The sequence below is a fragment of the Astyanax mexicanus genome, chromosome 10, assembly GCF_023375975.1.
Source record: "Astyanax mexicanus isolate ESR-SI-001 chromosome 10, AstMex3_surface, whole genome shotgun sequence".
Taxonomy (NCBI): Eukaryota; Metazoa; Chordata; class Actinopteri; order Characiformes; family Acestrorhamphidae; genus Astyanax; species Astyanax mexicanus.
This window is the reverse complement of record NC_064417.1, coordinates 9,056,637-9,082,498: the sequence shown is the minus strand read 5'-3', so window position 1 is coordinate 9,082,498 and position 25,862 is coordinate 9,056,637. Positions and strand designations below refer to the sequence as shown.

Below are 25,862 nucleotides of genomic sequence, written 5' to 3'. Positions count from 1 at the left end.
GTGAGTTTCACAGTTGCGCTTGCGAAATGTTAATTTACACACACAAAATGTTAAAACACTTGTTTTTTTGCGTCCCTGATTTTTGAAATTGATGTGACGCCATATAACACGTTTAGCACTGATACACTAACTTTATAAGTTAAGTTATTACATTATAAATCCTATGTTATAGCTGTTGACTGACTAACTACAGGGGTTGGACAATGAAACTGAAACACCTGGTTTTAGAGCACAATAATTTATTGTCCTGACGGACAGATCTGGTGGAAACAGGAGAGTTGAGGTGCACATTGAATTCTGTCGTGATTTGAGCAGCCGTGGTTTTATGTTTTTTCGAATACAATCCGGGTTAGCGCCTGAACATCCCTTTCAGACAGCTTCCTCTTGCGCCCACAGTTAATCCTGTTGGATGTGGTTTGCAAAACTGTGCTCTTACCCTGCTAATTGAACCTTCACACTCTGCTCTTACTGGTGCAATGTGCAATTAATGAAGATTGGCCAACAGGCTGCTTCAATTTAGCCATGAAACCTCCCACACTAAGATGACAGGTGTTTCAGTTTCATTGTTCAACCCCTGTACCTTCTTGCCACCCTCTTTTTGACGCAAAAATAACTGAAGATTTTCATCAGCTAAAGTCAAGTGTGCTGCCATTTACAGCTCCATAGTATTGATCTGCACATCCAGACATACCGGGAGCATTTCTGGGACCGTTTACTAACCCCAACCGTAATCAGCAATGGCGGTTGCTCCATTACCGCGCTCCAGAGCCAGAGTGCCGGGAAACCAGGCCTGGGGCGGACTGAGAATTGTTCAGACTGAATATCTGCAGCATGGGGTATGAACCTGCCGGGAATATTAAAGCCAAAGGCATCTTATCACACCTAAGCACATCGCAAGACTTGGAAAGACTTTTTTTGCAGCAGCCGTTGCCCACCGCACTCCTGCTTTCCCGTTCCCTTGCCTTTGATGCAACAAGAATTAATCTGGCGAACCGCGGGGGAGCGGGAATAAACAAGAAAACAAGATCAACAAAATGTTCCAGTCGTGTCCCCCCAGCAAACCCACCACATCCCCTCCCCCTGCTGCAACTTTCTCAGATATGCGGCGTGAGATTACGGCGAAGTGCTAAGCGCTAATGTGTCGGGCAGCAGCATCGCTGATAGCGAGTGTAAAAGGCAAAAAAGCTGGTGCAATCAGCCGAGCGGGTTGCAGCAGCCTGTGGTTTGCTTTTTAGGAACTGCGGTGTAAAAACATGAGCAAAAAAAAGAAAATGTACTCATTCTACAGCCAAATTTTCGCTCGAAACTTTGTGGGAAGCTTTAAAACTGCAGAACAGTGCAGTTTTAGATGAACGCTACATTCAGTTTCAGTTCCCATAGCCTTACTTCTTGTAGTTATCTGCAGCTACTACAGGCGATGTATAAAAACTGTCACTGTGTGATAATCCACATCAGGAACTGTGGATTTCAGTCCAAATATTAAGCCTTTACTGCATTGAGGCCTGATCCAGGTACGATCCTTTGTTTTTACCACTGTGTTCTAGCAGAGCTCCCTCTGGCATTCTCAATGTGTTGTAATCTCTAAACCTAAGTCACCATGGTTCCATTTTTCTTTGACAATGGTTTACTACAGTAGTGTTACAGTTGTACAGTTTGTGTAAATACACATTACTCAAAACTTCAACTGTATTAAATTGTAAAAAATACATATGTAACAGAGTGAGGATAATTACTAGGGATGTCCCATTTTAAATGTCCCAGTGAATTAGGGTGAGGTCTATTCCAGGTATGTTCAACTAGATTATGAATCTGCCACTTTAGTCCTATGTTTTCTTAGTGCTGTGTTCTAATATACAGTGCCCTCCATAATTATTGGCACCCCTGGTTAAGATGTGTTCTTTAGCTTCTCATAAATTGAGTTTTGTTCAAAATAATATAGGACCATGATGGGAAAAAAAAGTAAAGTCCAACCTTTAACTCAAGTAAATTTTAAGGGGGAAATAAAATCCCTGACTAAGAAATAATTATTCTTCATAAAATCACCTGTTCCACAATTATTGGCACCCCTAACAATTCTTAGGAAATAAATTTAATAAAAGTATTTCTGTCACTTCTACAGTAGTTTACGAAGTTGATCAGAGTATGTAGGAACATTTAATTAGTAATTCACAACTTCCTGTTTCCCTGGGGTATAAATATGACGTGACACAGAGGCCATTTATCTTCAACATGGGAAAGACAAAGGAACATACCATTCAAGTGAGGCAGATGTGTGTTGACCTTCACAAGTCAGGCAATGGCTACAAGAAAATCGCTACTCGCCTACACCTGTCCATATCTACTGTCAGAGGAATTATTAAGAAGTTTAAAACAACTGGAACAGTGGTAAACAAGCCTGGACGAGGACGCAAGTTTATTTTGCCACCACGCACAGTGAGGAGGATGATAAGAGAAATAAAAAGTTCTCCAAAGCTCACTGTTACAGAATTGCAACAAATGGTAGCTTCTTGGGGTCACAAAGTCTCCAAAACAACCATCAGGCGCTATCTACATGCCAACAAGCTGTTTGGGAGGCATGCACGGAAGAAACCATTTCTCACTCACAATCATAAACGCAAACGTTTGGAGTTTGCTAAGCGGTACTATGACTTCAACTGGGACCGTGTGCTTTGGTCAGATGAAACAAAGATAGAGCTTTTTGGCAACAAATGCTCTAAGTGGGTCTGGCGTAACACAAGAGCTGAGTATGCAGAAAAGCACCTCATGCCCACTGTGAAATACGGCGGGGGATCAGTGATGCTGTGGGCCTGTTTCTCTTCTAAAGGCCCTGGGAACCTTGTTAGGGTGCATGGCATCATGAATGCTCTAAAATACCAGGACATTTTAAAACAAAATCTGGTGGCTTCTGCCCGAAAGCTGAAGATGGGTCGTCACTGGGTCTTTCAGCAAGATAATGACCCTAAACATGTGGCCAAATCTACACAGAAATGGTTCACCGCACACAGAATCAAGCTCCTCCCATGGCCATCTCAGTCCCCAGACCTCAACCCCATTGAAAACCTGTGGGGTGAGCTGAAGAGGAGAGTGCAGAGGAGAGGACCCAGGTCGTTGGATGATTTAGAGAGAATGTGCAAAGAGGAATGGTCAAAGATCCCTTTTTCTGTATTCTCCCATCTTGTGAAACATTACAGGAGAAGATTAGGTGCTGTTTTGTTGGCAAAAGGGGGTTGTACAAAGTATTAACATCAGGGGTGCTAATAATTGTGGCACACATGATTTGATGTTAAATAATTATTTCTTAATGTGGGATTTTTTTCCTACTGAATAAATTCACTTGAGTTAAAGGTTGTATTTTACTCTTTTTTTCCATCGTGGTCCTATATTATTTTGAACAAAACTCAATTTATGAGAAGCTAAAGAACACATCTTAACCAGGGGTGCCAATAATTATGGAGGGCACTGTAGCAGCCTCTGGAATCCTGTAGGCTTTATTAATAAAATTAATAAATAATAAAATATTATTTCCACGCTGCAGCAGTGAGGAGTGTTCTCAGAAGGTAACAGTACAGTTTGGAGTCTACATAGTGGAGCTATTTCACAGTGTAACATGATCATTTTGTAATATAATATACAGCTCTTGAAAAAATTAGGAGACCACTTCAGTTTTTGAATCAGTTTTCTTCTCTGTTTTCACTATTTATATGTAAATGTTTGAGTAAAATGAACATTGCTGTTTTATTCTATAAACTACAGACATTTCTCCCAAATTCCAAATAAAAAATATCGTCATTTAGAGAATTTACTTGCAGAAAATAAGAAATGGCTGAAATAACAAAAAAGATGCAGACCTCAAATAATGCAAAGAAGACCAGTTCATATGCATATGTTTTAGGAGTTTTAAGAGTTCAGAAATCAGTATTTGGTGGAATAAACCTGGTTTTCAATCACAGTTTTCATGCATCTTGATATGTTCTCCTCCACCAGTCTTACACACTGCTTTTGGATAACTTTATGCCTTTACTCCTGGTGCAAAAATTCAAGCAGCAGTTCAGCTTGGTTTGATGGCTTGAGATCATCCATCTCTCTCTTGATTATATTTCAGAGGTTTTCAATTTAAGAAACTCATACTTTTCTCGAGAGCTGTATGTGGTTCTAGTGCATTTGGGCCACATTTCTTATTTTCTAATTTCCTCTGTATGTTTGAAATTAGATGTTTCTACACTGTCATTTTAAAATGTTATACATCCCACTGTATATCAAAACACAAGCATTTATAAATAGAGTGACATGTCAATGGTCAAAAGTCATGGTATATCAGTATGCAAATTGATCATAACATCATCTTGACCTGTATAGGATTTAAGGTGAAATCTTGTGAGTGAGACTGAACCTTGGGCAGTATTTTTATTTCAGTGTAATGTGAAATACTGGAGATGGAGTGAGGCTTGATAGTGGGTGCAAGATGAATGGTACAGTACATTTAGCTGTGCAAATATTTAACATTCCTCAATCCATGGGGTCACATGTGGGATTATATACTGGGAATAATTACAGGAGGCGTTATCCTTGGTAATGACCATGACCAGTGGTGTCTGGGGAGAACTGTTCCAGCTTTCAAGCGAACAAACAAACAACTCTATCAGAAACTATCAGATGTCACATCCACATTTAGTGCAGGAGGATTAGAGTTGTAAAACAGCACTAAGATCTCTAGACATCTAAGGGTTAAAAAAAACTGCTTAAAAAAACTTTTAAACTAAAATCCAAACCCTGCCAGCCTCTCTGAAGACAATGATTACAGATTTATAATCTTAGTGCTACTGAGCTACGAGTCATTTTAGATGAGTTTCATGAGTCAGCAAAAACAGAGAGAGAACAAGAGAGAGAAAACACACTTTACTGCAAAGCCCCAGTGTTTCTGATCACACTACACTGTTCCAAACACACCCCAAGCATTAGCCGAGCGACCTCTTTAATGCGCACTGAATTATTCAAATGTGTTGAGCTGCTGTTGGTTCAGAAGGCGAACAAGAAGCAAGAAATTCGACTCAGTACAGTGGTTCTCAAACCGGCCTGCAGGGATGCCCCGTGTCTCTCCACAGTTTTGCTCTATTCCAATGTGTTACACAGTGGGCCGGCACATAGAGTACGATCCACTTTTAAAAGCACTGTCTGAAAGATCAGAAAATATGTAAAACACAGTGCAAAACAGTGTTACTGGAGAAAAAATAAAAAACAACTAAAGCTGCAGTCGCTTTGTACTTTAAATACCAAGACCTTCTAGTGTTGCCTTGAAGTTTGGAGAGTTTTGGGGTTTCATCTCTTGACTAATCATGATTTTAGAGCCTTATAATTAAATTTAAAGAAGTTTTGAGTACTGTTTTCTACTAACTTCACATAATCTTTATTACTGCTTATTTTGCACTATAAGGAACACTGGATTATAAATCGCACTATCGATATCGTCTATTTTCTGGTCTATCTTCATACCTAAGGAGCACCCGATTTTAAGGGGCATTATACAACGCTAGTAAGGAACAAGAGTGTCACCATGTTTACCCTTCTAATTTAGCAGGTCTCGCCTTTTGGGGGCACCTATGTAAACGAAATTGTAATTCGTAAAAAACAAAAACTGCTTCTTTCAAAGTCAAATGAGCGCTGGATGTTAATCTACACAGATTTCTCTCCTGAAAACTGTTTATTTGGGTGAGTAAAATGCTTCCGTTTATCTACAGTAAGTTTAGAATTCAAGTATTTTGTCAGAGGGTAAGCGCTAGCCACAGTAGCAGCGCTAGCCAGCCTCGGTTAGTAGTGCTAGCCAGCCGCAGTTAGCAGCGCTAGCCAGCTGTGGATAGCAGCACTAGTCAGCCCCGGTTAGCAGCGCTAGCCAGCCTCGGTTAGTAGTGCTAGCCAGCCGCAGTCAGCAGCGCTAGTCAGCTGTGGATAGCAGCACTAGTCAGCCCCGGTTAGCAGTGCTAGCCAGCCTCGGTTAGTAGTGCTAGCCAGCCGCAGTCAGCAGCGCTAGTCAGCTGTGCATAGCAGCACTAGTCAGTCATGGTTAGAAGCGCTAACCAACCGCTGTTAGTGCTGATAAATGCCGGCCAGTAGCAGTAGATTTAGAAACGCTAAGTGTTCCAATAAGCCAGGGCTCACGTAGCTTGTTTTAACCCAGTAAACATGCAGACTACAGTTCAATACACTTCTCTCTAAATAGTGAAACGGTGGTTAGCGCTAATGACGCTGGAGAAACTTCCTTAAAACTGTTTGTAACGCTATACTTCAGTGGAGTGGCTTTACTTCTTTTTATAACCTGACTGGTAAAATTCATACATAAAGAGGGCTGTGGATTTTTGAGAAAAAAATTAAAGGATTTTAAGTGTGCTTTATAATGCAAAAAGAATGATAAGTAGCAAAAACAATGAACATCACATAGCCTAAGTCGCTCTTTGGGTGGAGCCTCTCAGGCATGATGCCATAGATGAATCACAGTTGGGTTCCACATTTTACATCCATTAAATGTCTTTAGAACCTTATAGATCTCTTCCACAAATACTGACACCTTAATTTTTAAGAAAATAGTGCAGATCTGGTGGTTGGTTGTTGGTATAGCTTATATGATTCTAATCCCCAGCTGGATAAAGCCCATCACTCTGCACCAATAAGAGTAAACAAACTAAAAAATGAACATTCTCCAACCTGTGTTATATCATTTAACAGGTCAAAGCTCTGGGCAGGACTGAAAGATAAATGCTGTGAATGTAAACAACTGCTTTGTTCAGTTTTGCGAGTCATGAAAGCATTTTATGGACATTAAATTAAAGTAAACTTTTAGTGCTTTGAGAAAAAAATACATCCTTAATACCTTAAAATAAAAGCAAGCCATGCTATTGGGTCTATGAGGAAAATGTTAAAGAAACAGCTGCTGAAACATTAGCAACTACTTCATACACTTCTAACCAGAGAAGTTCTTCAACGATGTCATATAGAACCATGACAACTCAAGGTACCACTTTCTCTTTTGCTGGGTCATTAGTTCTTTCCTGTAAAAAAAAAATCTCCTGTAGATGTTTTGTCTTGTAGAACCTTTTCAAAAAAGCATTCTTCTCATCTAAAACTCCCACTGTTTCAGTTACTTTGAGCATTTTCTGGAGAACAACATCACACAAGACCAAGCAAAGTCATCCTCCATCATCTGGGTTGCTGAAGGGTAATCATGATCGATTGATTGATTGTTTGATGGTTTGAGTTCATTTTCACATAATAACATATAAAATAAAAGCCAAACCTTTATCGTCCAAATAAACATGTCAGTTATACATTTGTTTTATTTAATTTATTGACGTCCGAATAAATTTCACGAATGTGTATAAAGGATCTATAACATGAAACGAGCGATTATGACATCTGAAGCATTTTTCAGGGGAACTATGGCATCTTTTGGAGAAGCGCGATTGTTCTGCTATGAAACTCGATCTAACTGCTTTTCTACCTTCATTTCAAAGTCCTCTTAAAGTCACTGTTTTATCACAAATCCCTAAAAGAAGACAAAAGTAAAAGTAAAGAAAGTAAAGAATGAGATGGAAAGGATTGAAATCAATAAAACAACATACATTGCAATGAGTGTGTGGAAAAATAAAAAACATTAAAATATTATCAAAATATTTATAGAATCCACTCACTGTAACATCACGCCAAGGAACTAAAATCATCTAAAGAGGAAAATGAAATAAGTTACCATACTGTAGTTTGTGACACAGAAATTTACATTATATACATTCATTTTTTTCGTTGTTTAAATAAACTTTCCCTTTGCTTGGATTCTTGATTGGTGTTTCCGTCGTTCCATAAAGTTCCTCGATTGGCTAAAAAGCTCCTTTAAATAGGAATTAAAAGCCCTATTGGACGCTCCTCTGCGGTCAGAGGGGAGTTGGAGCCAACCCCAAACGCAGTAAGGCTTTTTTTCTTCTGCGGGTTGGCAACGGTAAGCAGTTATCTCAAAAAGGTGATGTACCCTCAGCAAGAAACATGGCAGACATCCGCAGAAAAAAGCAAAATAAATAAAAATATATTATATATTTATGTATAGTTATAAAATGGGAAAAAAAGAAGAGGGTAAGCACGGGAGATGTTTATAATCTTCTGTGATGCTGTCAGGAAACTGAAAGGGAACAAAATATTCCTTTTTTATCCTTTTCCGGTTGTTTTTTTAGATTTTTTTTTTGTTGTTTTGTGAATTTTTGAAGAATGCTATGAAAAAAATCTCCAAAAAAAAAAAAGAAGAAATAAACTCCTCAAGAGACTTCTCGTCTTCATCCAGCAGAACTGTACAAGTGTATATGCAGGTAAACAAAATGTAAAAGTGCTTTTCAAAGACTCTTATCCAGTATTTGGAAAGGTGTAGCAGGCACTTAAGTCCGTCCCCACTCCGCCGGTGTCTGACAGTGGTGTGTAAGGTACGCGTCGTTTGGGTTATTCCTGGGTTTACGCGTCCGTCCGTCCGTCCGTCCGTCTGTCCCTGTCTGTCCGTCCGTCCGTACGTGCGTCCGTCCGTCTGACTGCCGGGCCGGCTCGGACCCGCTCTAGCCCAGGATGTCCAGGTAGACCGGTGTGGCTTTTCCCAAGGCAAAGAGAATTTTCTGGATGTCTTTGATGTTGAGCCTCTGCTGAGGTTCTCTCTGCCAGCAGCCCAGCATGATGTCATACACCTCCTTAGGACACAGCCTCGGCCTCTCCAGCACACGACCTTGAGTTATACACTCGATTACCTGAGAGAGAGAGAGAGAGAGAGAGAGAGAGAGAGAGAGAGAGAGAGAAAGCGAGAGAGAGAGAAATAGAAGGAATGAGAACGAGGAGGAATAAGCAGGAAGAAGGAGAGAAATATAAAAACACAGAAAAATATATAGAGAAAATAAAAAACAGAGATACAAAGAAAAATGGAGGAATGTAGAGGTAAAGAATATTGGGAAAGAGAGTAAAGGCAAGAGAACGAAAAGGAGAGAGAGAGAGAGAGAGAGAGAGATGGGAAAAAGTGTGTGTGAGAGAGAAGGAATGAGAAAGAGAGGGAATGGGGAAGGGGAGGAATGATGAATGTGAAGGATAAAAGTGAAAAATGGCAAAAGTGAAAGTAGACAGAATGACAAAAATAAATAAAAAGAAGAGAGTATGAACAAAAGAGAGAGAGAGTGAAAGTAATGAGAACAAAGAGGAGATGAAGACCGTGAATGAGAGAAAGACAGAAACAGAAAAATAAAATAAAAATGTGAGAAAAAAGGAAGGAGTATTTGAGAGCAATAGATGACAGGCAGATAATGTTAAAAAAGATAAAGAATGATAATTGATAAAGAGAGGGGGGACGGAGATAAATATGATGTGAGATTAAATGGCAAGAGAAAGAATGGAAGAAAAAGAGAGAGGGATAGGAAGAAAGTGTGTGTGTGTGTGTGTGTGAAAGAGAATGAATTATGAAGAGAGGGAGGGAAAGAAGAAAAGGAAGAAAAACAGAAAAAATGTGAGAAAAAATAAGAGTACACAGGGAGATAATGGAATAAATGATAAAAGAAAGAAGAGAAAAAAATAAAGAGTGGGGAAGAGAGTATGAACAAAAGAGAAAGAGAAAGAGAGAGAGAGAGAGAGAGAGAGAGAGAGAGAGAACGGGAAAGATGAGTAAGAAAGATAAGAGTGTATTCATAAACCCGAGAGAAAGCAACATGGATATAAACACACACACACACACACACACACACACACACACACACACACACGTCATTACAGTCAGAGCTTCAGACGGATGCTGTGTTGGAGAACCAGCCGTCATGAGAGACAAAGCAGTGTTTACTCTGCTGAGAAACATGTAGCCACCATGTCTGACCATATTACAGCAAACACACACATACACACACACACACACACACACAGGCTTCTGCTCCACTAACATCAAAAAACAAGTGATACTGAGTGAAGGACTCACTAATTAATAACAATCAATAATCAATGCAAAAACCAAACTACAAACAACAGATGTTGTGAGTTTAATAATATTGAATATATTTTAAATATAATAAATACATCAAAAATAAAGGAAAAAATAAGGGTTATGTATTCAATAATGTGACTACATCAACATTGTTTATGTTTATGTTTTTTTTTTTGTATATATTCAAATTCAGAGTATTTTAAATTTGAAAACTTTTAGTAGCACTTTATAATGGTGTATTTGCATTATACTATTATTATATCAGTGGTATAAAGCAATCTTAAAATGACAATATAAGGTTTAAAAAAGAGCCTCCTTTAAGTCTATTGTGACAAAGTCTACATTAGTACATTTAAACTAAATAAATAAAATTAAAATAAAATATAAATAAAATTTTATAAAAAAAATTACATCACAGACCAAAAAAGTGTTATTCATATTTTAGATTCTTCAAAGAAACACCTCTTGCTTAGATGACAGTTTTGCACATCTTGGCTGGATTTTCTCAGTCAGCTTTATGAGGTAGAGTCACCTGGAATTCAGGCTTTCAGTTAACAGCTGTGCTGAACTTGTCAAGAGTTAATTACTTTAATTTCTTGTCTCTTAATGTGTTTGGGATCATCAGTTGTGTAAAGATGGCAAGAACTACTCAAGTAGGTAAAGAAAAAAAAAATCAGAAAAAAAAGAAAGTTTACTCGAGTGCAGATGCAAAGTCCATCAAAAACGTAATTATGAAACTGGCTCTCATCAGGACCGCCACAGGAAAGGAAGAGGAAGAGTTACCAGCCTCAGAAAATGCAAGTTAACAGCACCCTAGTTTAGAGCACCTAAATGCTTCATTTGAGGATTTTGGTTTGTTTAATACTTCTAAGTTACTACATGAATTCTTATGTGTTCTTTTATAGTCTGGATGACTTCAGTATCAATTTATAATGTATTGACAAAAATAATACAAATATTAAATGAGACGGTGTTTCCAAACTTTTACTGTAGTAGTACTGTATGTATGATTAATCTGCGTTAATGGCACTGCGGCACTGAGGTAAGAGTACACTAAAGTGAAACACACAGGGTCATGGGTGTGGTGGAGGATGCGTGCAGGTAATATCTGGGATAACAAAAGCAGAGCACAGACCAGGAGACGCTCCGTTACTCCACTTCACAAGGGCACGTCCGCCACATTACCGAGCATCCACCCGCCACTTCACCCGTGTCTCTGAGAGGGTGAAGTCATGCTGAAGACAGACTACACTTACCTCATTATGTACAATTTGACTCTGAGCCATTGTTGCTTTAACAGCCTGAGCTGGTGTCACTTAATTGCCTCTCCCGCTCTTGTCATCTTGGCTTAAGCTTTAATTGATTCCACTCCTGGTTAAATACGGTAGCCATAGGCTAGGCTAAAAATAGAGTCTCATCATAATTCTACGTAATTCTCGGGCGCGCGGCTGCAGCTGCTGACATCCAGCGCGACAGCAGGGATTTGCACGGTGCACGTGTAGTGTCAAACCAAAGACAATGGTGAGGAACCAGGACAAGCCCACTGGGCTTTCTAAACACACTGGGACATGGACTACAAAGCTACACCGCGGGCTAACAAGAGACAGGCTAAATGCAGCTCACAGCAATTTGCTAATGTGCATCAAATGTTGTAGATCCAACGTTTTTTTTTTTTTTTTTTTTTTTTTTTTCGGTCTTTTCCCTGCACTACACACCTGATTTAACACATTACGTTATTAGAAGCCCCAGCGTGAGCTGAGTCAGGAGAGCTGGTGCAGGGAAACCTCTCAGGGCCACAACAAAAAAAGCACTGTGTGCAATTTAACAAGCAGAGCTGTCCAGTAAAAGCCTTAATTCACTTACAGCCATAACATTAAAACCACCTGCCTAATTTTGCGTAAGAGCTCCCTGATGACCACAAAACAGCTTTGAAAAATAAAAGGTGTCCTTGTAACAAAATATTAGTAGGACATTATTTTTTAAAGTTCTGTAAGTTAAGGGCCTATATGAGCATCACTGATCCTAAATAGTCGTGACCTGATCATGTCTAGAGGTTTCTCCAGGTTCCAAGACTGGGAACACTCCAAAAATCCTGCCTAATGCTTTATACCCAGTTCAAATAAGTCAAATAACATGCTTTGGTACTTAACTATTTTTGGTACAATTACTATTTTCTATTGGATGATATATTGTTTCAGAAATAATAATCTTTGTTGTCATTTTAGGATCATTACATGCCACTGATATACTGTATTTTTCAGACTATAAAGCGCATTGGATTAAAGGTGCATAAAGCGCCTAGGATGTCTACATCGAAGTGACCAAGGGTTTTGCCACATTTTCCTTCTAATGGGGAAGCTGGGGAAAGCGAAAACAAAACATTTTCTGTCAAAGTCAAACGCGTGCTGGATGTTAATCTACACAGATTTGTCTCTCTTCCACAAAGCACTTCCATTTATTTACCATAAGCTTAGATTTTCAATATTTTAAAGTATCGCCAGCAGTAAGGCTTGGTGCAGCAGCATTAGCCGCTAACCGCAGTGCTAGCGGACGTAAATGCTGAGTGTTCCTGTAACAGTAAAGGAAAAGCAGCAACTATTGTTCAGCACCTCCTGGAACTCATTCAAGATGCTGAGAAAACTATTCCAGGTGACTCTCCCTCATGAAGACACTGAAATTAAAATTAAACCAAGAGTGTTCAGATCTGTCTTTAGAATAATCTACAGTATAAAATATCTTCTGGTTTGTTTAACACTTTTTATTTACAAAATAATTCCACATGTGTTCCTGTATAGCTTTAATATAGTCTTCAATATTAAATTTACAGTGTAAATAAATCAAAAGAGGTGTGTCTAAACTTTTGAATGGTACTCCACTGGACAGGAGCCAATAAAATTCTATCATCAATGATATTTGCTTCACCTAGGAGTGATTTTGATGCTATGGCTAATTGGTGTATGCAACAATATGGTATCTTTCTGAACTACTGTATTTCTATGCATCCATCCCACATACATGCAGTTTTTGACTAAAACAACTAAAAATGTGTGTGCATGTGCCTGTATGAACAAATCACTGCCAAGATAGCAATAAGCGTCTGACTATTGCTATCTGTCTAGGCTTTATTTCAATCAGTGGTGCATCTGTGTTTTCTGCTGCCATGATAGCAATACACCAGAAATTTACCTGAACACACCTCACTTCTACACCACCACACCCATCAGCATAGATATATATTCAAAAACATTCATTGCTATTTAAATGATGCAGGTGCAAGGCATGAAAATAGGCAGTTGGCAGGTGTAAGATAGCAATGAGCATCTCTTTAAAACACATTTGCGCAGGCTTCAAGATAGGGCCCGATGAGTATTATTTTCTTAGTATTATGCAAATGATCATTCATCTGTAAACGACACCGGCTCTGTATAAAGGCTGAAAAATGAGTGTGTGGAGCCGCTGCATTAGAAAGTGTGTTGACGCTGCAGCTTACCTCATTATTGGCCAGCTGGAACCACGGCTGCTTGCCATAAGTGAAGATTTCCCAGAGGATGACTCCGAAGCTCCATACGTCGCTCTCTGTGGTGAACTTCCTGTACATGATGCTCTCCGGTGGCATCCAGCGAATGGGCAACATCGTGTGACCTCCAACCTTTTAAAACACACAGTGTAGCACGCAGTGGGTTAGTCTGTACAAGGCAGATGTAATATATTATAAATATATGTATATAAATATTGAATAAAGGCATATTTTGCATTACTTAAATGGGAGAAACTAGGTTTAAAAAATAATTTCTTTTAATTTTTTAGGGTATCTTTCAGAAGTTAATGTAACAGAAATCCAAAAATGTCCTATGATGCAATTTATAATGCATAATAAAAATGGCTGCAGTGCATTATTAAGCTTTTATATTATCATTATATCAGTGGAAAAAAAAAAATCTTAAAATGACAATATATCATTAAAAAAGCAAAAAAAAAGCAAAGGCATAATGGTTTTTCTATAAAGAGCCCCATAAAGGCTATTAGGCTTCCGCTATTTAAATAATATTACTGGAAATAACACTTTCCAGTACTATATACAACCAATTTGCATATTATATACATTGCATTATTATAATAATGAACATGAATTAAACATTAAAATATGTACAAAACATACAAACCAGGAAATGCTCTGGCTTTATCTGTACAAGGGATATATAATATGATACAATATGATATGATGAGTTTCTTTGATTTTACCAAATTGAAAACCTTTGGAATATAATCAAGAAAAAGATGAATGATCAAAAGCCATCAAATCAAGCTGAGTTATCCAAAAGCAGTGTGTAAGACTGGTGGAGGAGAACATGATGCCAAGATGCATGAAAAAATAGTGATTATTCCACCAAATATTGATTTCTGAACTCTTAAAACTTTATGAATATGAAATTGTTTTCTTTGCATTATTTGAGGTCTGAAAGCTCTGCATCTTTTTGTTATTTCAGCCATTTCTCATTTTCTGCAAATAAATGCTCCAAATGACAATATTTTTATTTGGAATTTGGTAGAAATGTTGCTTGTAGTTTATAAAATAAAATAACAATGTTCATTTTATTTAAACATATACCTATAAATAGCAAAATCAGAGAAACTGATTCAGAAACTCAAGTGGTCTCAGTGCCCATCAATGGTGGCTACCAAACCACGTCCAACACCAGCTTCCAGCAACAGCATATGGCCACTGTGTACAACAACTGTGCCCAGAAACAACATTTGGCCCAAAACATTCAAGAGTAGTGCCTGGTAATCCATTCCACTGCCTGACGACAGTACCCAGCAATACTACCTGAAGGAAGACACCTGGATGAACATAAAGCCCTGAAGTCCTAAGTTTACACTGTACAGTATGTCCAAAGATTTGTCTCCTCCAGCATTTCATCAAAAACAGGGACATTAATATGGATTTCACCCCTCTTTACTACAAGAACAGCCTATGGGAGCTATTCTTCTTGAAATGTTTTACAGTATATGCTGGAACATTGCTGTTAGGAGGATTGGACTGCATTCAAAATTCTCAATAACATGAAGGATTAGTTCTGAGACTCCAACTCATGCCATGAGCTCCATCATCACTCCAATGAACCTCAAAGGCCACTGCTGGAGGATTTATACACTTAAGGTCACATTCATATATGTGTCCTGTTCTATTGGTCAGCTCTAGAAAGACAGTACTGAATACATTTAGTGTTTTTTGTTCATTCTTTTAACATGTTCTGCATTGTGAACTAACACTAAAGAAAAACAAATTGATGATGATTTATATTTTACATTCTTCAAAGTAGCACCTCTTGCTTAGATAACAGTTTTACACATCTTGGCCGTATTTTCTTAGTCAGCCTTTTGAGGTAGAGTCACCTGGAATTCAGGCGTTCAGTTAACAGCTGTGCTGAACTTATCAAGAGTAAATTATTTGAATTTATTGCCTCTTAATGTGTTTGAGAGCATCAGTTGTAAAGGGGTAGAGTTGGTATACAGTGAATAGCTCTATTTGAGTAAAGTTCTAATCCGGATTATGGCAAGAACTAATCAACTAATTAACGGAAAAAAATATATTTAAAAAAATAAAGGTTAATCAACCTGAAAAATTCAAGAACTCATGAAAAGTATCCTCAAGTGCAGTTTCAAAGACCATCAAAAATGTTATGATGAAATGCTAAATGCTTCACAGGGTATTTTGGTTTGTTTAACACTTTTAATTTACTACATGATTCCTTTATATTGAGATTCTTTATATTTCCTCATTATTATACCACAAAAATATACAATTTATCTATTACAAAAATAGTAATATATAAGTTTACTGAGAAGTAACTGGTATTTATTTTGTCACACTTTAGCCTGTTTTTTTTTTCCTTCTGTTCCTGTCCACTGTTTTCTTGTTTTGTTTTCTTCCCCTGCTGGTGTTTTGTTTTGGTCTTGTCTCTGCCTTAGCCCCGCCTGTCTCATTTGTAACCCCGCCCCCTCATTCCTTCTCCAGGTGTACCTTGTCTATGCCTGTGTATAAATACCCCATGTGCTCCTTTGTTCTCAGTCGTGCTTTTGGTTTGACTCTGTTGACTTTAAAAAATAAAGCTCAATCAACCTGAAAAATTCAAGAACTTTGAAAGTATCCTCAAGTGCAGTTTCTTAAACCATCAAAAATGTTATGATGAAACTGGCACTCATCAGAGCTACCACAGAAAAGCAAGAGCAAGTGTTACCTCTGTAGAACAGAATACGTTTTAGAAACCGGAAGTTAACAGCACCCCAGATAAGAGCCGCCTAAGTGCTTCACAGAGTATTTTGGTTTGTTTAACAATTTTAAGTTGCTACATTATTTATAATGTGTTTCTTCATAGTCTGGATGACTTTAATATTCATTTACAATGAAGGAAAAGTAAATAAAAACACTGAATAAGAAGGTGTGTCCAAACTTTTGACTGCTACTGCAAGTTCAGGTTCAGTATCTCATCTGTTTGGTGGTGCATATTCCATCTTTTCAGTTCTGTTTGTGTTTTATTGAAGTGGCAAGAGGACACATTATCGGCTCTGCGAGGAAAAATCGATGAGAAAAGAGTGATTAGTTCAGCTTTGTGGATGAGGAGGTAGAAGAACGCCCCGAGAGAGAGAAAGAGGGCGAAAGGAGAAAGAAATACTACAGAGAGAAAGAGAAACAAGATATATAGAGAGAGTCAAAACTGTATCCATAAAAAAAAAAGTTTGACAGCTTCAAACCACTGAGAAATCTAAACTGAAGCGTCCCTTCAGGCTTCCCCTCAGCCAGATATTAATCGATTAAAACAACGTGGCATTAATCATCGCTGCCCTGGGCCGGCGTCGGGCTGAATTGATTCAGAATCTGTTTCCTGCTGGTGTCAATGGCAGTGTGTTAATTATATCCATGCTAGGATGAACCGGAGTGACGTTCCAATGGCGGCGGCGCGGTTATTGCGGCTTTCAACTCTTAAGTGGCGGCTGCATGTTAATTACAAAGCTCATTAGTGCGGTTCACACACCGTGGCTGGGCTATCGGCTCCAGACGAGAACACAGAGACACACACACACACACACAGCAGTACTGCGAGTCACACATCTCACATTATATATTACACATATTACATTTTTAGCTGTCATTATGTGTCTTTAAAACACATACTGTGCATTTAATATTTCATGCTGTATTAATATTTCGGGATTATTTAAAGCCACTGTGTACTATACTGTATACTATACATCCTATAACGCGAGCTTCAGTTCCGAGCGCCGCCATCGCTGAACTGAAAATAACATAGACATATATAAACATAGACTCCGCATAGACTGCCTTCTGGCCCGGCTGCTATGCTAGTTTTAGATTAGTCTATGGTCAGTCATTGGTTTGATTCATCAAAAGTACAATATCTTATTTTAAAAGGTGGGCTTGATATAAGTGATGCAAAGTGATACAAAGTGATCTGTAATACACCACATTAGGCACTAATGGTCAAATTTTAATAATTTAATTAAGATATATATGTAATGCCATCTAGTGGCTTTTTTGGAAGCAGCAGTGTGCACTATTAAAACAGCAATGTGCAACATAATAAAATAAATAATAAAAAATAAAATATAGTGTGCTTGCGAAGCTTAAAGTGAGGGATCATCGATCATCTTTTTGATTTTGAGGCTCGAGACCATGACACAATTTCGATCGATTTCGATAAAATATCGAAATCGTGACACCACTAATATATATGTTATTTTCAGTTCAGTAATGGCGGCGCTCAGAGCTGAAGCTTGCGTTATAGGATGTAAACAGTGGCTTTTAATAAGCCTCTTCTGCATTTTTTAAGTTATGTAAAAGTAATGCCTCGTAATGACTCTACGGATTCTAGCAAGTAGGTGTGGAGCTACTTTGAGCTGGATAACGGTGGAAAAAGCGATTTATTGGGGCAAATGATGCCCCATGTCACCCAGTCTGAAGGGTGTTTGGACAAACTGTTAAAATTTCTGGAACTCGGAATGCTGTGGGAGAGCGAAGGTGAGCTATTCATCAAAGGTAAGTACTTTTTATCATCTTTTACTACAACAATTTTTTTTTTCACCGGAGTTCTTCTCCTTTAATGCTTTGGTGTGTTTAATATAACCTACAATATAGAAAATAAGTAAAATCAAAAAATAAAGTAAAACATTGAATAAGACAGTATGTCCAAACGTTTGACTGGTTCTGCGCCTTGGTTTCAAATGATTAAAATAATAAAAAAGGATTGAGTTCTGTTTTTCATTTTATATAGTATGAGCTACTTATTTATTATTAAAGTACAGTTAGTACATAGAGGAAACATAGTTCCTTTTTATCTTAAATGCTAGTGTGGTAGTGTGCTACTGTGGGTTAGAGGTGAGTGTGTGTGTGTGTGTGTGTGTGCGTGTGTGTAGTAAGCAGTAGGGACAGTGAGACGGGCTGTAATTAGCAGTGTGAATGCAGTGTAATGTGTGTAATGTGTGTAGTGATGGGAGTGAAGGGCCAGTGAGGCTAATCAGCCACGCTTCTCTGACCTTCAGTCACAGACACACTCCAACCAGCTGGAACAAACAGGTTACAAAATTCCCCTTCCTCTCTTTCCCCAGAGCTCAGAGAGGTGTGAGAGAAACGTGGAGGAGAAGCGACACTCTGCTCTTTCTGTGAGATTGACTTCAGACTCCATCCAGCCCCGGCCTAGAACAAAACCTTCCCCTTCTGAATTACAGTCTTTACTTCACATGGGGGGAATGGAGGGAAATGGACAGAGTAAGAGAGAGCGAGAGAGAGAGAGAGAGAGTATTACACTGCAAAAAATTCCATTGGCAAAAACTAGATAAAATGTATTTAAATTGAGACATGAATGTGGGGTAAGAAAAATTTGATAACACTTCAAAATAAGACCACCTTTATAAAGGATTTATGAATGGTTTATAAATGATTGTATTGATGGTTATTAATTAGGTTGCAAATACTTTAAAACCCATTAATAAGCAGTTAATTTACATTTAACATATAAATAGAAATGGCAACAGTGAGCAAAATAAATAGCAAAAACCAAACCTTAGATCTTTCTAGATACTGATTTTACTATGTGTTTTCCATCAATCAGCATTACACCTGTCATAATAATATATTTCTATATCAGTGGCGATTGCTCTAAGACTGCAAGGGAAGCTTAGCTCTAAAATGTAAAAAAAATAAGTGATTAAATATATACTATTGTGTGTACATGTCACTGATTAAATATGCGCTACACCGCGCTGAACTTAGTTCAGAATCAGCTTCTTATCACTGGTAACGCCGCGGCTTTCCTCTCACTCATTCCTGCAGCTTCACAGCACTGCTTTAAACAGTGCACAGACTTCAATAGCGGAGCAAAGCGCGCGGCGAAACGAGACAAGTCATTGGATAAATGCTGGGCTTTGTCCCGCCCATCGGGCGCTCAGCGTCTCTGGGGGTCTATGGGGCAGTGGGCTGGCCTCGGCTGGCCCGGACGCTCAGCTTCTGCGTGATGATTGGATGATCTGTCTGAGGCGGAGTCCCTTTTTGATTGACAGCGAAATGTGCGAATCAGCGATCTTTTAGTGTAAAAATCCATTTGATAGTCTTCCTTACGAAGAAAAACTTAGAGTTAAACAGCAGGGCAGATCAACTGCTCAGATTCATTTGGTGTAAAAGCTGGGAAAAGTAACAGGTATTTTCAGCTGTTCTGGTGTGATAAAGTGAGCTGGCTGACTGGAATTGCTGTAACAAATAAAATGTACTGATGGCCATTCCTCTTGATGAAACTATCTCAGGACATAAATGAACAGGGGCCAGTAGTAAGTATTGTGTTATTATTAAAAATAATTTAAATAATTTAAATTAATAAAGGGATTATTTAAGGAAATTAAAAAGGAAATACATTTACCTGCATTTTTTTCCTTTACCAACTTTAAAGATTTTGCGTAATGTTTTTTTACTGATCATTTTATGTTTATTCATGTCATAGCGTCATTTTTTATGTAATTGTTCAATGTAAAGAATGGGTACCTTTTTGTTGTGTAGTGAAAACTTGAAAATAATGCCTTTTGTTTACAATAAAAATAAATCTCAGGGAGAGTAGAATTTACATATAAATAAAACTACATATGTTAAGATGTAGGCCGAAATTGAGCTTGCCCTCCTTGAAAGACCAGCATCCGCCACTGTTCTATATATGTTTAACTATTTACCATAAATTAAATGACGAAGTTGCCACTGTAGCTTTTTTAATTGATGTGTTCATTTTTTTAACTGCTTATCAATGTTTTTTAAGGCATTTACAACCTAATCAATAATATGTAATGATCTAATTTATAAACCATTTATAAATCCTAGTCTTATTTTAAAGTGGTACCAATAATTTCATTTATGTGGAACATATGATTTGTCTTGCCTGAAGTATATAAACACATATATATATATATATATATATATATATATATATATATATATATATATATATATATATATATATATATATATATATATATATATGTACACCAATTGTTCGAATACCTGTTATTTGTCTTTAAAATTGGCATTCTTAAAGTTAAGTTGTTCTTACAGTCATTAGTACATTTTTAAGATTATTTGTTTTTGGGAAACACACCCCAGATCCAGTTTTGCATAAAAACTACAGTTCTTACATCACTTCTTTTGTGCTATATTTTTAATTGTCCCTACAAAAAATTTGACTTTCAGAAAATGAAAAGATTTCCATTTTAAACAAGTGCAAAGTGAGGTTAAAGGGTAAAGAGTAAAAATAGTGCTACACACTTACAGTAACTGTACTACACTGAATGATGACAGATGTGCAGTGAGTGGTTCTGTAAGCTCAGCTGCAGGGTGTGGAGTTTTTTCGTCATGGCTGACGCCATGTTTCTCCAGCAGTGAGACGTTTTGTTACTCTGTTTGCTCTCTCTCTCTCTCTCTTTCTCTCTCTCTCTCTCTGGTGTTTAGGAGGCTAAATGTACTGACTGCATTTCTATTAGTCTAAATGGCTTCTCTCTGGCCTGCTCCCCAGCAGCTCGCTCTTGTTCGGAACGCCGCTCTGCTGACGAATGCAAATCAAGCCGCAGGGCTTCGTTTGGAGCCGAATCGCGACTGGCAGGAAGGTGACAAAAAAATGTCAGTGCGATCTCAGAGGGCTGCGCTCAGAGAGCCGGGACAATTAGCGCGCAGGACGGGGGAATTTTTATAGATGGAGAACACTGAGACAGAGTCACAGAGTAATAATTAATGTGTATCTAATTCCATAGCATGTCTAATGGAGTGAATGGGTGGTGTGAGGTTTGAGAGAAAACCTCCGGCCCACACACCACGCCCTTTCGCCTCCTGCCTTTAATAGATTTACTCGTTATGACGGATGGGGAGGGTGACGAGAGGAGGAGCTGCTGAGCGGAGGCAGGGCTGATGTGAGCTAGAGCCTCACCTTTCAGCCACGTTTCAAAGTGAATTTTGGATATGTTGACCCCAAAAGACTATTTACTGAAAACGATTAAATAGCGTATAGTCGGTAGACTAAAAGGTGTACTTAAAATCTTTTAATTTTCCCAAAAATTATCAGCGAGCATAAAATTATCTGGTGAGCATAAATGTTATATAAATTTTACCATTCAGGTTGTAAGGAGCAGTAGAGCCACTTTGAACACTCTAATGCTGAAGTGCAGCGTTATACAGGAGTTTCAGTTTAGTTCTCCAGCACAAAGACTGGAGCAGTATTAGCATTAGCCGCTAACCGTGCTTAACGCTAGCCCTTTCACCATTCAGAAGTGAGTATTATCAGCCTGAAGTCTGCAGCTAAACCTGACTAGCACTGCTGGAGCAGCATTATCATTAACCGATGATTGTGTTAAGCGCTAGATCTTTAGTCGTCAACAAGCAAGTATATCAGAGTCTAACCTGCTGCTAACCCCGGCTAGCACTGCTGGAGCAGCCTTGGCATTTTCCGCAAACCACGCTAAGCACATTTTTTTGCAAACTAGTCCCCCGACACCACTGTTCCTTACTAATGTCACATAATGCACCTTGTAATCCAGTGCGCCTCATGTTTGAAAATAGACCAGAAAATAGATATTCATTTATAGTGCACCTTATAATCTGGTGCACATTATAGTGTAAAAAAATACAGTTAAATATTTAATCTCAGATAGATTTGGGTACCATGAGAGGTTTACAATGTTAGTGATAGGGGCATAGCACTACCCATGCAAAGGAATCATTATTTTTACATTATTATTAAGCTTAAAGTAGCTCCAATCTTCTTTGTTACAATTCTGAGGGATCTGATCTGGTCTGATCTGATATTTAAAATGAGGCACTGAGAAATTGGAAAGTGTGCAGATAGTTTATTAAAAATAGGTGTTTCTAATAAAGTGGCCAGTGAATGGAAGTGCAGGGTAGATAGTAGGGGTTTCTAATAAATTGGCCAGTGATTGAAAGCACAAGATATTTAAGTAGGTGTTTCTAATAAATTGTCCAATGTGTGGAAGCACACGATGGTTTAATATATGTTTCTATTTAATAGATGTTTCTGTCCAGTGAATGAAAGCACAAGGTCAATCTAAAATGTTTCTAGTAAAGTGGCCAGTGAGTGGAAGCACAAAATGCTTAAGTAGGTGTTTCTAATAAAGTGGCCTGTGAGTGGAAGCATACGATGGTTTAATAGATGATTCTAATAAAGTGTCCAGTGAATGAAAGCACAAGGTAAATCTAAGGTGTTTCTAATAAAGTGTCCAGTGAATGAAAGCACACGATAGATAGAAGATGTTTCTAATAGAGTAGATAGTAGGTGTTTCTAATAAAGTGGCCAGTAAGTGGAAGCACAAATTAGATAGAAGCTGTTTCTGGGCTTTGGGTGTATAATCTAACAGATTTCTTATTGAACTGTATCTGTATGGCTAATTTGGTGGTATGTAGACTCATGAATTTATTCAGATGTTTTATTTATTTTTTTGTGGTATACATATAGAAGCTGCTATCTGCAGAACCAGAACAGGCTGAAGTGATTCACTCAGGCTGTCTATGTTCCTCCGTCTCATGCGGGAAAGCCTGCGAGCTAGGCTAAAGGTTGCCAAATCATCACACTGAGTGCAAATCCGCCCTGACACGTGGAGCGAGTGGCTGCAGGTGTCTGAAAGGCAGCGTCTCCTCGAGTGTGTATGAGACGATGCTTCTCTTTCGCTGCATGAGCCAATGAACACCATGTTCTCCTTCATTCACTGCGACTTCTCCCTCATGGTCAGTCTGTCAGGGTTCTCCTGGACGCTGAAGCGTTCAGTGTGTCAGCTCTTGGAGACGGGCTCTTGGCACTGTTCATAATGACTAAGAGGAAAACATGTCCGACGACATTACCAAATATTCCTCTGCTGGACGCACTGACGCCGGACTCAGGATACTACAACGACAGTGACAAAACGCCGTCTGTCGCACTGACTCATGAACCGTATGCTTAGATTCCTAAGATAGCACAGCCAGGAGAAGCAGTGGTGCCAAAAGTAGTAAATCAGACCATAGGCATGCTGTCTGAATACAAATGACCTGATGAAAATCTGAAGTACATTTCATGAGGTTGCTTGGGTTTTCATAGATGTTATAGCTAATGAGTTACTAGCCATTTGATAAGCTGGTGCAATTGGTTGCTATCAGAGACACCGCTAGAGATTTATTAATATGGTTCTAAGCTTTGATTAGGGGGGTCTAGGGTCTAGCATACCTCTCAGGCCAAAAATAAATAAAAATATCCACATTATAAACAGTATTTGCAAAGTTAGAAACACAACTATTTGCAGGAAATGCATCATAAAAGCATGTTTGTACTACAGTAGAGATATTATTTGAGTTTTTAGTAGAACTGGACAGTACAAATCACCAAAGAGTACACTTTATTGGTAGAATTCTGAGGGCCCTGACATTTAAAATGAGGCCCTGAGAACTTAGAAAGAGAACAGATAGTTTATTAAAAACAAAACGTATACTAAAGTACCTTCAGCTAGTTCTCTTGTTGCAAAATTAATTCCGTGGAAATACATAAATTCCAGCTGTTGCTAAAAAAAAATATTTCTATAATATCTGTATAATAATTTCCACAGAATTAATTTTGCAATCTAGTCCCCTTTCTGTTCACCTATTCGTTCATATTCTACAGTTGACTTATTGTGACTTAATTTCAATAAATTACCTGTGCAATTTACCTGTGCATTACCATTAGCATTAGCCTAGCATTAGTTCTAAAACAACAACAAAAAAAGGTTTGCGTTTTTTAGTACAAAAGTGTTTTTTTAGTACAATTTAATATTTAACAGCAGATACATTAGATTTCTCAGTTTATACATCGCTACACTGAGGAGCCCTGAGTGGTCCGGTAAGCCTGGAAGCTATCAGCTAGCGGTTCATCCCACATAGTTTGTTTTATCACTGTAAACACGCAGACTACAGTCCAATATACTCTCCTATGAACGGCGAAGGAGCTAGTGCTGCGTTTAGCAGCTAATGCTAATACTGCTCCAGTCTCGGTGCTGAAGAACTAAACTGAAACTCCTTTATAATGCTGTACCTCAGTGGATTGGCTTTACTGCTCCTTTACAACCTGACTGAAAAAAAAAATCATACATAAACTGCACCAGATTATTAGGCACACTGTCGATTTTTGGGAAAATTTAAGGATTTTAAGTGCAAATCAAGTGAAAAATACTGTACCTACTTTTACACAATGTTAACAAATTAGAGTTGACTGTTGAGGTAAATCTTTCTTTTCTCTTCCAGAGGAGATCTGAGTGTTCCCACTAGTGCTCTCTGGGTGCTTTTTCATTGTGATTAAAGGGAATTAGTGAAAAGTCCTACTTGTTCTGTTCAGCACTACAAAAACTTCAGCTCAGGAGTTTACATTCAAACAAGAACCTGCTGCACTATTGTTCTTCCTCACTCATATGGCCAATCACCAACAATGTTTTAAACATTTTAAAGCATTATTATTTATATTTTTTCAGCACATGATTGAAGACACATAATTGAACACATGTAATATATAAAATTAAAACAATAACCCACAATATTTTTTAGGGATAACGTGTTTCACGGGGGCTAAAGTTTGTTAAAGTATGTTGTTTAAAATAAGTGGTTTCTGTGGTACCTCTATGGTGGTCACTATGGTGTTACTTGATGGTTTTATGTTGCCCTAGATTGGTATCATGCAGTTAAAAAGAACTGGCTATGGTGCCCAGATTAGGCAGGATTTCAAGATGTTTTAACTGGTTACTTTGGTGTTGCTACAGTGGTTGGACAATGAAACTGAAACACCTGTTATTTTAGTGTGGGAGGTTTCATGGCTACATTGGAGCAGCCTGGAGGCCAATCTTCATTAATTGCACATTGCACCAGTAAGAGCAGAGTGTGAAGGTTCAATTAGCAGGGTAAGAGCACAGTTCTGCTCAAAATATTGCAATGCACACAACATTATGGGTGACATACCAGAGTTCAAAAGAGGACAAATTGTTGGTGCACGTCTTGCTGGTGCATCTGTGACCAAGACAGCAAGTATTTGTGATGTATCATGAGCCACGGTATCCAGGGTAATGTCAGCATACCACCAAGACGGATGAACCACATCCAACAGGATTAACTGTGGAAGCTGTAAGAGGAAGCTGTCTGAAAGGGATGTTCAGGTGTTAACCCGGATTGTATCCAAAAAACATAAAACCACGGCTGCCCAAATCACAGCAGAATTCAATGTGCACCTCAACTCTCCTTTTTCCACCATACATTATTGTGATCTAAAACAGGGTGTTTCAGTTTCATTGTCCAACCCCTATATGCAGTTGTTGCATTAGGTGGATGTTGATGTTC

The 25,862-nt window shown here is 38.3% G+C and overlaps 1 protein-coding gene across 4 annotated transcripts in view; it reads right to left on the bottom strand.

Moving 5' to 3' along the window:
• Positions 1–7,299: 7,299 nt before the first annotated feature.
• ntrk3a (neurotrophic tyrosine kinase, receptor, type 3a) overlaps positions 7,300–25,862 on the bottom strand; it is a 438,952-nt gene continuing 420,389 nt past the window's right edge. For all 4 annotated transcript variants that reach the window (XM_049483984.1, XM_049483986.1, XM_049483985.1 and 1 more), the window contains exons 16-17: positions 13,464–13,622; positions 7,300–8,765 (exon numbers count right to left, since the gene is read on the bottom strand). In XM_049483984.1, coding sequence (XP_049339941.1) covers positions 8,580–8,765; positions 13,464–13,622 — 345 coding nt within the window. In that variant the 3' untranslated portion in view covers positions 7,300–8,579. The remainder of the gene's footprint in view (positions 8,766–13,463; positions 13,623–25,862) is intronic.